Source organism: Lepisosteus platostomus, chromosome 9 (genome assembly GCF_059453375.1).
Source record: "Lepisosteus platostomus isolate fLepPlt1 chromosome 9, fLepPlt1.hap1, whole genome shotgun sequence".
NCBI lineage: Eukaryota > Metazoa > Chordata > Actinopteri > Semionotiformes > Lepisosteidae > Lepisosteus > Lepisosteus platostomus.
This window is the reverse complement of record NC_142619.1, coordinates 7,149,330-7,161,702: the sequence shown is the minus strand read 5'-3', so window position 1 is coordinate 7,161,702 and position 12,373 is coordinate 7,149,330. Positions and strand designations below refer to the sequence as shown.

The 12,373-nt window shown below is 37.8% G+C and overlaps 1 protein-coding gene across 4 annotated transcripts in view; it reads left to right on the top strand.

Annotated features, from left to right (window-relative positions):
* The window catches only part of tead4 (TEA domain transcription factor 4), a 48,531-nt gene extending 36,492 nt beyond the window's left edge, over positions 1 to 12,039 (top strand). For all 4 annotated transcript variants that reach the window (XM_088646724.1, XM_088646722.1, XM_088646726.1 and 1 more), the window contains 4 exons: positions 2,091 to 2,264; positions 7,346 to 7,486; positions 10,098 to 10,250; positions 10,874 to 12,039. In XM_088646724.1, the coding sequence (XP_088502850.1) occupies positions 2,091 to 2,264; positions 7,346 to 7,486; positions 10,098 to 10,250; positions 10,874 to 10,987 (582 nt within the window). In that variant the 3' untranslated portion in view covers positions 10,988 to 12,039. The remainder of the gene's footprint in view (positions 1 to 2,090; positions 2,265 to 7,345; positions 7,487 to 10,097; positions 10,251 to 10,873) is intronic.
* Positions 12,040 to 12,373: the final 334 nt, after the last annotated feature.

Sequence of the window (12,373 nt, the reverse complement as noted above, 5' to 3'; positions counted from 1 at the left end):
GATATTGTTATTGATATTGTTCAAATGTGGTCAGCAGACACATGGTATGTCTGAGATCTGGAAAGAGATCAGTTCAATGTACAGACCTTCAGCTGGCCTCTGATGGGGTCAGTTAAGTATCATAGGCTTATTTTACTTTCATACATTGAAAATGTGCCAGCTACCTCCATTAAGCCACACATGGACCCCTGCCCAACTGACTGAGGCACTCTCTCCTGAATGCGAACCTTCACAGAGATAGTGTACTGCTGTTTGTCTCTCCTCTTTCTGTGTAGGAGGGCTGAGTGATCGAATTTAGATAAGTTTCACTGTGGCAAAATGAAAAGTAAAGGCCTCATAGATTTGCTAAAACATAGCATAACATACGAAAGGAAGACTTGACTGAAGTTTTGCAGTTTGAAGGAGAAAGCTGATTCCAGTTGTCAATCCAAATTAATCTCAACAAGCAGAGAGCAGGGAGTGTTTTTAAGTGTCCATTTTGCATCAGTTTTATGCAAATATTTTACAACACAAGGAAATTATTATTTCATGAAATGGACTACCAAGCTAGAGCCCAGAAGCTATTGTGTTGGCATTTTTTAAAATGAGTCCTTTGTATTTTATGGAATTCAGTTCAGTTTATTTATCATATGCACAGGTGCAATGAAATGCTTATTTGCATGACAAATAAACTGAACTGAACTGAATTTCATGGTGTATGGCAAAAGAGATACCTTTGAAGGCCTCGATGTCTGGTTTTCATTGTAAAATGATTTTCTTAGCTCACTGATTTAATCGCAGTGAATAGCAAAGTATAACATGCCCCGCTTTTTGCCTCTATGTTGTTCTGAGGAAGTGACCATTGATGAAAAGCCTGGCTGATTCTAAGGAAAAACACTCAGTACTGCTGGTGTTGGGGTATTTATTTTATAACACAGCCAGACATTGAGGCCCCGACTAGCTCTGTTGGTAGAGCATGAGACCCATAATCTCAGGGTTCGTGTCCCACGTTGGGCGCCAGGTCCTCCATGTTGGAGGTTGGGCCCAAGGCTAACAACCCTGTCCTGTAAAAAACTAATGTTACGGAAACAGCAACAGGATGTTGCTGCCCCTACATGCTGGGAGGCATAATGGGCAAAACATCCACATCCACAGCCAGACATTATTTAGGTGCTAATCCTTACTGAGGACCTTATGGTCAGCAGACAACAGGGATAGCATTCTGTTGTTCACCCACTCGTGTTCCATTGAGTTGTGTGAGTCACCTAAGGTGAACCTGTCGCCCTGACAGCGCATGTATTTTGGGGATTATACATTATAGCATTTTTTATTGTACAGTTGACTACAAATGATGTATTATTCCAATACACGGACTGTTGAAATAATATAAATAATTAAAATTAAAACAATGTAATAATTTATATTATAATGTAATATTATACTGTATATAATGTAAAATAATGTAATAATTAAATAGATGTCATGATTAAAATTATGACAATGTTCTTTTTTTCCTTTGATGCAAAAAGGCCAGTCATTCGTTTATACTTGCTTTTCTTCAAATACTTTGAAGATGAGAAAAGTTGCTGAGGGACTCCTGTCATTACAACAGTAAATGTGATTGCAGCAGACATTAATCATATGTACATCTTTACAAACTATGGTACACGCTTCTATATATTCACAGCCAGCACAGCCTCTGGTTCAGGTCAGCATTTTTCATGCAGAGCATAGAGATGTTAAGAACTGATCAGGTATCCAAGTGCCATATTTAAGTCACATGAAATGTTATACATTAGGTTGGTGTTTTACTGTAATTCAGGGTTGTGCCCATGTATTAATCCATAACCACTTCTTTACTCGGAGCAAGTAAAGAAAAGAAAAGAAACACAATGTTTGGGCTGTGGAGCCTTCTTCAAGGGTGTTCTTTACCATGTACATAAAAACACTCTTGACTTACCCAAATATTTGTCTTATAAAAAGAAGCTAAACTTTATCAAATGAACAACCAAGACTACAATTTGTTTTGTTTTTTTCTGTGATTTGTTATTTCCTCTGACAGCTCCATGACAGTTTCTGAAACAAAGTGCCTTCTCCCTTGTATTTTCTAGTACAACAAGCATTTGTTTGTCCACATTGGCCAGTCCAACCCAACGTTCAGTGACCCTTACCTGGAAGCTGTTGACATCCGGCAGATTTATGATAAATTCCCAGAGAAGAAAGGAGGCCTCAAAGAGCTGTTTGAGAAGGGACCCTCCAATGCGTTCTTCTTGGTCAAATTTTGGGTGAGTTTGTTTGTTTCATTAAATACACGTTTTGCCACAGATGAATTGAAAATGGATGTCCCTCCTCTTTCATGTTTAGGTGTTGAGGGTCCAATTCTGAATTCTTCCAAAGGTTTAAGCTGGAAGTCTCAGTGAGCTTTTGAGTCTGTCATAAATAAGAAAAAGATATTGCTATGAACAAGTAGATTAGACTGATCTGTAGACTGTTTTTTAACAAACGTTAAAAGACATTGCAGGCAGTAGTAATTCCATACATCCACTTTATCCAATGCAGGTTTTGGGAGAGCCAGAGCCTATCCCAGCAAGCAATGAGCTCAAGGCAGGATACACCCTGGACAGAACACCAGTCCATCGCAGGGCACACACATACTGTTCAAAAACACATGCATACCAGAAACAAATTATCCTACCAGTATGTCTTTGGACTTTGGGAAGAATCCCATGCAAATTCAGGGAGACCATACAAACTCCACTAGATAGCCACCCATGAATTGAATCCAGTGGCCAGTGCTGTGAGGCAGCAGTGCTTACCTCTGTGCTGCCCTAATTCAAGACAGTAGTTAAATATAAAATTGGTTTATATATTAAAATAACCTTTTTAGGTAATTTACAATTCATTATGACATATTTCCATCAAACACAGAACTAGAATTACCAAGAACTGCATGACAACTAACATTAAACTGAGTTGAGAAAAAAAAAATAAAGCAATGCTTAACAAGTAGATGGCATAAAGCTATAAGAGGTCAACATTTGTGTGTCTGGTTTACAACTCAGCTAAATCTGAAAATTATAAGTTTTAAGCTATTTTTTCTGTTTTTGGGGCACGTTTTTCTACAGCTGGTAATATAGAATATAGAATATAGAATAATGGAGGTTACAGCATGTGGATAGTTTGTACTCTTTATATGCAGAAATACAGGTTTGAGGTAATTGCATGAAGCATATTGAAAGAAGAGCTTTGAGTGCGGGCAGTAATGTATTTTACTGTGTTTAAGTGAGGTCAAGAACTAGTACAGTTTACGTAATACTCTATTTCTTTACTTGTGGGGGTAGAGAATTGACACCTCGGTTTTCCGTTGTCATGGGGATGTCACAGTGCGCTTGACTGGCAGCTTTTTTAAGCCGTGCTGTGTGGTATCCCAAGGTCTGGTGGGCTCACATTCCCCATCACTACAATGTTGAGGAGCACGATGTGCGTATTGGATCAGAATGTAGCCGAGGGGAGAATGGGAGGGCTGCTCTTTGAGAGGGAAACTCGAGCTCAGACACCTGTCCCACTGCTCTCAGACTGAACTCTTCCTACACGCACACTTATTTATAGGACCCAGGCCCTGAACAAGCACAGTAAGGGGGAACAGGGACACACACTGTACAAAAGGCCAGCCACCGGCCTACTTATATAGAGGTTCCTGTCTCGACTCCTGTGTCATGTCCTCGCACCACTCCTAATCTAGCTATAGACTAGCTACACTCCTAATAAGTTACACTAGCTACACTCCAAATAAGTAAGCAGACAACAATCTCTTAAAGTGAGGGATATCACTAGGCTTTTTTCATCATATTATCAGAGTTGAAATAACATTTTTAAATTATTAACAACCATTAACATTAACAAAGATATTCTATTGAAGACACATGTGTGATAGCTATTGAATGGTGATCGTATTATGATCGTAATATTTTATATTTAAAGTAACCTTCCTTAAATAACAGTAAACTTTTATTCTCTGAGTTTTCAATGGAAGCAAACCTATATATATATATTTTTAGTTATATGTATTGTGATATGGAAGAGGTAAAGGTTCATTCCATGGTGATAGGTAACGAAAAGAAACAACATTTCGGCTATGAAGCCTTCTTCAGGTGAGAGGGAGAGAGGGAAAGCCAAGAAGCAAATAAATAAGGCATAGGGGAACAAAAGACAGTAGGCAAGAATCAGAATCACTTTTATTCACCAATATGTTTCAGGTACAGGAATGTGCCTTGGCACATTTGCAACCTGCTCAACACAAAAATCACACAGGTGCAAAAGGAGCATTAACAATTACATTTCCTTACATTACATTGGACAATAAATAAAACATGGGGAGACACAAAAACGCAGTCCCAATATGTGCTCACAGTACAGTACAGATGTGTGGAACATGAAGACATTACAATACATACAAGACACAAGTACATTCACATTTTACATTACAGTGGAAATGATGAACAATAGACACTATAGTATGTGTAAAATCGTTGGTTCGGTAAAATGTTTCAGGCATTCATGTAAAGGACAACAGAGCTTTCACTGGCCAATTATCAAACTTTATTGATAAAACAAAAACCAAAACTAGCTGACCAAACCAGAAGAAGAAAAAAAAGAATCAAGAATAACGGGCACATTCTCGAGCCTGCATTCTCTCCTCAACCGTCCACACCACACTTTTCCCTGGGTCAGAGATTAAATAAAACTTCACTCGCACCAAACACATGACCACACACTGAACACTGAACATGTTGACCCAAATATGTCTCACATATGTAATGAAGGGAAGGGGACAGGTGATAATGATGCAGATCCCTCCTAGAACATGTATTGTTATATAATTTTATAGATACCCATGGCTCTTTGAGTGACAAAGCTTTTCTTCTTGTTCATTCAAATTCATTCCCCTTCATTTGACCTACCTAGTTTCACTTCTGAGTCTTGAATGGTCCCCTGGATTAACTCTATCTACACACCTGTATAATTGTATTTATGTGTAGTACAAATCTCTCAGTCTCCTTTATTCAAGGCTGAAGAGATCTAGATCTTTTTTGAAGATCATTCCTTGAGCCCAAGAATTATCCATAAACCTCTTTGAACATTTTATAAGGATATAATACCAATTTTGTTGTGTGATGACCATTGCTGAACACAATATTCTAAATGAAGTCATTGTAATACATTGTAAAATTGAATCTAACATCCATCTGTCCATTGCTTACTGCTTCTTCCAATTCATGGTCACAAGGGACCCAGAGCCTATCCCAGGTGCAAGGCAGGGTACACCCTGGATGGGACACCAGTCCATCACAGGGCAGACACACAGACACAGACTCACACCTAGGGTCTGTTGTCTCAGAAGCCAATTAACTTGCCAGTTTGTTTAAATGAGAATATACCATCGTTAAAAAAATACTGAATTATTTTAGGTTTGTTCTTTTTATTTCAATTAACTGGACAGAAGTACATTTAATAAATGACAGTTTAGTTTTTCTTTCATTTTTATTTTCAGAACCTCTGATACATTCAGGAGTTTGATAAAGCAAATCTTGTGAAACGCGCTTTTTCAAAACAAAAAGAAAACAATTGTTTTAACACGGGCAAGTCACAGGTCTGCCCTCTGGGGTCCTGAGGTGTGGGTTGGCATGGTGATAGTGACAGGTTGCTGACCGACCTGGAAAGTGATGGCATTCTGTATTGAATTTCATTTTCTACCTTCCATCTGCAGAGTTGCCACTGGCCCTGTTTTAGCAGATCGTCTTGCACCTTAGAAGTGTTGAGAGAATTGGATTTCTGCCAGCTATTGTAAATTGTTACACAGGGGCTGGCCTAGGTGATTCAATTTACTAATCGTGGGGTTTTGATTGTAATCGGATGAATTCCCTTGCAGGGCATTGAAGCCCTTCTATTAAAGAGGGGTGGCCTGGGTCATAGGAAGTTAACGGGCTACAGAAATCAAGACAAATGAGCAAATTATCTGGTAGTAAAGATGAAAAGGAAATAAAGGGAGCCAGCAAGTGATTTAAAGGGCCTTTATTAAAGAAGATAACTGAGGGGAAAAGGTAAAACCTGACTATAATGTTACTAATGCCCCAGATGACACCACCTGGCTAATAGGCCAGGTCTGCAATAAATTGTAGTAGAAGCATCTGGAGACAAAGCCTGGATAAGGTCTGAGAGCCATATGGGTATACCAGTGCTAACCTATGTCAGTGTGAAGGCAACTGGAGTACATATTCCTGAGTGCTAGCCTCTTGATAATATTGGAATAGCACTCAAGAATATGTATCATTGTTCTGTATCCCAGTGAGGATATATTGCCTTTTACATATTACTATAAAGTGTAATGGTGAGAGTTTGTGCTGTATTTCTAATGTTTCCTTATTAATCTGGATGTCACAGGTCATATTATTCAAATTCGTGAATCATTGCCAATATTTTTGGTATAACATTATTTGCATTAATGCTATTTTTATTTCAAAACAGACAAAAGTATATTATTTATTATCCGTTGTTACCATTGTTTTGAAAGATTTTTAAATACATATTTTTTCCACATTTATTGTTTGATATACATCTTTTTGTGATATTATTGAAAACTCTTTGATTTTGCTCATGTTTTGTATGTATTGATTTGGCTTATAGATCCTGTTGACTGTTTTTGGTACGAGTAGGGTGGGTCAAAATGTTAATTTACTGTAAGCCTTGCTTCTGAGCATTAGTCTTTCATATTCAGTCTGCATGTTTTTGGCATACACCACTTAATGTAACCATGGAGAAGAACGGGCTCTCCATTAAGAGGAAGTCATCTGACGTTATCAGAACCAGCATTGTCTTGGTTGCCTGTGCCACTACTTTTTGTGTAAAACATTGTGCTTGTTTCTTTGGCAGATGTCCTCTATTTTGGAGTTTGATAACTTTGATCAATTCCCCTTGCAAAGTTTCTCTTAAAAAAAAAATAAAAGTATAAATAATATATAATCATATGCAATATATGTAGAAATAATATTTAATTGCACATAACTTGGCATCTGATCCAGTCTGATTTCTTAATTAATCCTTTCATTACTTCCTGCAAGTGATGAAGCAACTGCATCTGCAGAGGATGTGATTGTTAAAAACATTAGAACATCATTGAAGTCTGAAGTCCATTATTATCTACTGCATAATGTAAGAAACTGTGTATTATTGGAAAGGAAAGGCCGATAGATTTAGCCATACCTTGGCTTCTTTGATGCAAAGATCAAAAGCTTTAAATCTTGTAAAAATGCAGCTGTAAACTGGGATTAAGATGCATTTTTGCTCTGTTCTTTTTGCAATTCTGCAGGCCGATCTGAGCATGAACATCCAAGATGACAGTGGCTCCTTCTACGGCGTTTCTAGTCAGTACGAGAGCTCAGAAAACATGATCATCACCTCTTCAACCAAAGTGTGCTCCTTTGGCAAGCAAGTGGTGGAAAAAGTGGAGGTAAGGAGAACAGGGCAACTGTGCTCAGGAACCAGCAGGTAGGTGTGTTTGTTCAGTGAGCTGCAAAAGAGAACAGACAGAAGGAAAAGAAGAGTATTCTCCATTTAAAGTAACACAGAACTGCTGTACTGGAGTGAACCTTAACTTCACCTTGCTTAGGGGTTCCAAGCTTTGCTATCAGTGAAATATACCTTCTTTCTGCTCTTTATTAAATGTATGTAATATTTTCTGTCTAGATATTTTGTAGACATTTGCTTGCAAAACAAACATTAATAAAAAATCAGGTATGTAAATATTATTAATTGAATAATTTTGTTTAGTTTTTTCAATTGGGGGTAATGGAGAACAGGACTGCATCATTCCAGCTCATTACTGTTCTGATTCAGATTAACTGTGAAAGGAAAAGTACAGTATGATCCATTTCTCCACCATTTCATCCTCCGGACACCTCCTTGCTGTCTTCACTAACTAGAACGAGAGAAAAAAAACAACATTTAGTGTTTAATACCTGAGGGCAAAACCATCTATTTTTAATCTCTGAAACAGCCTGTTTTCTAAGTAGAACAAGTTTGACCATGGATCTTCAACACTGTCCAGTCAGTCTTGTTTTGTAGGTAAAGTATCAAAGAAGTATTAAAGTAAGTAATTAGTTCAATTAAGACAACTTTGGTCCTTGAGGGCTAGAAAGTATTTACAGTACATTTTAGTTCCAGATGATCTCTAAATTACTTAACTCATCGGATGTTTAATTGAAATTGATCCATATCTTTAAAATGTTGCTATCTAATAGTGATCTACAAAACCTGCTGGCATGGGGCTCTTCAGAGCAAGCTGTTACTAGACTCTAATGTACATACAGGTTCTCTGACAGCTCTGTGAAAAGCGCTCATCTACAGCACACACGCAAATACTCACATGATGTCTAATTTTGTAAGATTCCGTGAAATTTCGTTGTTGGTGGAAAACAGAAAAAAGTAGTTATGGAAACAGTTTGGATTGGCATGGTGAATGTGAATTTATAGAGAGGGTTTGGAGTTTTTCACATCTGTTGTGTTACGGATTCAAAATGTATTTATTTGGATCTTTTTGCCATTGTTCAAGACAAAACTTTATATAAACATCATAGTGAAAATATATGATCTACAGATCCTCCTAAATTAATTAGGAATATAAAACAGAATACAAGCAGTTTCATATAAATGCACTCCCTACCATGGCACACCTAAATGTGTGTGAATACGTTTGATAGCCACTGTATAGATAAACATACTTAGCTGTGACACAAGCTGTGTCTGAAATGCAGTACACTAGGAATTGAATGTCTGTGCAATCAGAATTAGTTTACAAATCCACCACCTTTAAACTATTCTTGATGAGACTCCTAAATCCCTCAGTAACAGCTCTATCACATACAAGACACATCCACACATATTTACAGAACTCTAGTCATAGTCCAGCTATCCTGGCTTGTCACACCAAATATATTAGCTCCCATGATTAATTAAAAAAACCAACAACTCAAGTGGGTAATCAGAATGAAAGCAAACCTTAAGTGTCACTCAGATCACTTTCACTGCTAATATCAGCTCTCCTAGACTCTGTAGGCACTTGATTTTGTCACGTGAATCGCCGTTGATTCTCGTGATCTAGGGGTCCATGCAAGAACCGTGACGGAGCGATCTGTGCAAAACTCCTTTTTTTAGACTGTTCTTCCGACCCCTCCTAGCTGCACAGTCTGGAATCAATCTAGCCTCCATGCTTAACTTGCACTGCTTTTGGCAGCTCTTAGTACTGTATATTAATCCTTAACCATTCCTTTGGCTTTTGCAAAAATATCTGATGTATGATTTGAGAATTGTTTATATTGCTCTGCAGATATTGACAAAGGAAGGAGGAAATGACAAAAGTGATATTGAATTAGAAGGGGCAAATGGGGTTAAGTATGGCATGTTACCTGTATGTATGTTCACTATATAGCACATTGTGCCTCACAATCAGAATTATATAACAACATATGTCAAAAAAGAAATGCATTTCAGTTTTTCACGACGACACTTGGCAGCACGGTATTGCAGTGGTAAGCATTGCTGCCTTGCAGTGCTGGGGGCCCGGGTTCGATTTCCTGCAGTGCTATCTGCAAGGAGTGTGTGTATTCTCCATGTTTTGGCATGGGTTTCCTCTGGGTGCTCCAGTTTCCTCTCATAGCCCGCTGGTAGGTTAATTGGTTTGTGGGAAAACTTTCCCTCGTGTGCATGCGTGTGTCTGTGTATGCCCTGAGATGGACTGATGTCCCATCCGTGGGGTATCCAGTCTCGCTTTCGTTGGGAGACTCCAGCTACCCTGCAACCCTGTATTGGATAAAGCGATACAAAAATGTCTGGGTGGATGGATGACAGCACTGAAGAGAGGAGTCATTTATATTCTAAACTTCGTGTCTAGATTTATTAAAACCTTTTGTGTTTTTCACATCAGAACGTTCAGAGCACTTTTAGAACCCTTAGAGCACATTCTCTACTCACTGCAGCTTTGCCTGTCCATGATACTCTTGTCCAAAGCCCTTGCTGTAATCTTTCCTAAATGTAGCCTCCATCTTCATGTTTTGTCCCGGCAGACAGAGTATGCGCGGTTTGAAAATGGACGCTATGTGTTTCGGATCCATCGCTCTCCTCTTTGTGAATACATGATCAACTTTATCCATAAGCTGAAGCACCTTCCGGAGAAATACATGATGAACAGTGTGCTGGAGAACTTCACTATCCTACAGGTTTGTAACCCCAGACAGCACCAGCATGTTTTAATCAGTTTTATCATGACGGAAACACAAGAGATTGTTAGCACTCAGCAACTCTGTTTACACATTGCTCAGAAACGCCGATGCGCAATATTCTGTCTAGATTGCCCTTTTCTCTTTTTTAGTGCTTCATTTGTTTTTTGAAGTAGTGTATATTGAAAGAACTGCTTAAAGTGAATTCCAATAGTTAAGTTCTTTGCTCTAACTTTTTTTCAGTAATTCAGTGCGAACTTGCTGCTAAATGTATTGGCTGTCTGCATTTGTATATTGTATTGAACCAGTAAACAATGCATTAATAAGGCATTGAGCAGTTTAGAATATATTACGTGATATTACACTGGCCTGGTTAAAACAAACCATGTTTGCAAACACGTAGTATAATAAAGTAGTACAAAAAAATTAACTGCAGTGTTAACTGCAGCACACAGAATGCATTATTAAAAGACATGAGGCAATAAGCATGTTTAACACACAGTGGTTCATGTTTTGTATCATATAAAGAAGATTGAAGATTGAAAAATCTTTTTCCCATGTGTAGTTTTCTGACAGTGTTTTTGTCAGTACACAGTAGAGTAATGAACTGTACTTGTTTCCAGGTAGTGACAAACAGAGACACACAGGAGACACTACTTTGCATCGCCTATGTGTTTGAAGTATCCACCAGTGAACATGGTGCTCAGCATCACATCTACAGGCTTGTCAAAGACTGAGGCATTGTGGGACAGATATGGCTCCTCTTTTACACTCGAATGCCATGGCAACCTGCTGCTGTTGACCTCAGTGGAATCACATTTTCTTAAAATGCCTGGACATTGTTTTCCACAAAAGGATAAATGGAACCAGAAATAAGACATGGAACATTTAACAAAAATGAAGCATTTACATTTTGATAACTAATTTGAATTTTCAAATTTCTCTGGATTATTTTAGTTATGAAAGCGAACACCAGACAAATTGCATGGACTAATTTTTTTTAGTTTTATAGTTTTTTTTTTCTTTTGTTGGTTTAATTCAATTTTTACACAATTGCATGTGAGGATATGCAGTGCTGGGAGTGCCCAGAAAAAAAAGTTTCCTGGGCTACAGAAAGAAACCTGAAAGGATGGATTTTAATTCTCTGTCTGAAACTTTTCTGTTTTAAAACCACTTTGTCCTGCCATCTCTTCTGAATCTGTTACAAATCATGGAGCTTTGGTCTACCCTACTGAAAATATTTTTAGCAAATGAATAAGACTTACCAGGACAACCTACTGAATATCATTTTTTGTTTTACAGATTTTAAAATATATATATTTTCACATACGAAAGACAACATAATGAATGGTATTTTAATTGCCCTACCTGTCAGTGTTATTTATCGACCGATCAAGGAGGGCTTTAGCTAAATGTAATATGGAAATGAATGTCGAAGGAGAGACAACTGAAACTGGTGATGGAATTGTAATGTGCCAGCGTGTTTAGTTGTAAAGGCTGCACTGAACCACTTTATTGATCTATCTCATGGTTTAGATTAAATCTGAGGTTCACTGGGAATGATCTAAAAACGAACACCCTTTGCAAATATTTCACTTCAACTTCTGGTTTAAAAGCAAGTCAAATAAAGTTGAATGAGAAAAGAAAGAAATGTTCTTTTTAATGTTTCAATTTGTCTGCCTATAGGATGTTTCCTTTCCAAGAAATCCATACAAAATGTTTTCGTAAGTATAGAGTTTCATAGCATTTTAAAAAACGTCAACATTTGGAAATAAAGCTACAAAACTCATTCTCATTAAATTAGTGTGTGTTTCCTGTCCAACTCTACTCTTAGCTGTTCCTATAGACCAGCTGCTGTCTGGGGCTAATACTGTCACATTACGCCAGAGATGTAGGGCTCATTATTGTTGGCTCAGCTGGGGCCGAATTGTGCAACAGTGTGAGAGCCTTGCTTATGATAGAAAGCATTGCATTTGATAAAAGTGGTAGATGTTATTTAAAGCAATACTAAACAGATCACATACATGATACTGTATGACTGACAATTATAGCTTTACACATTGACTGCCACCTTTCTTTACCTCTATCCTGTTGACCCTTGTTCCCAAAAAATATTCTACCGA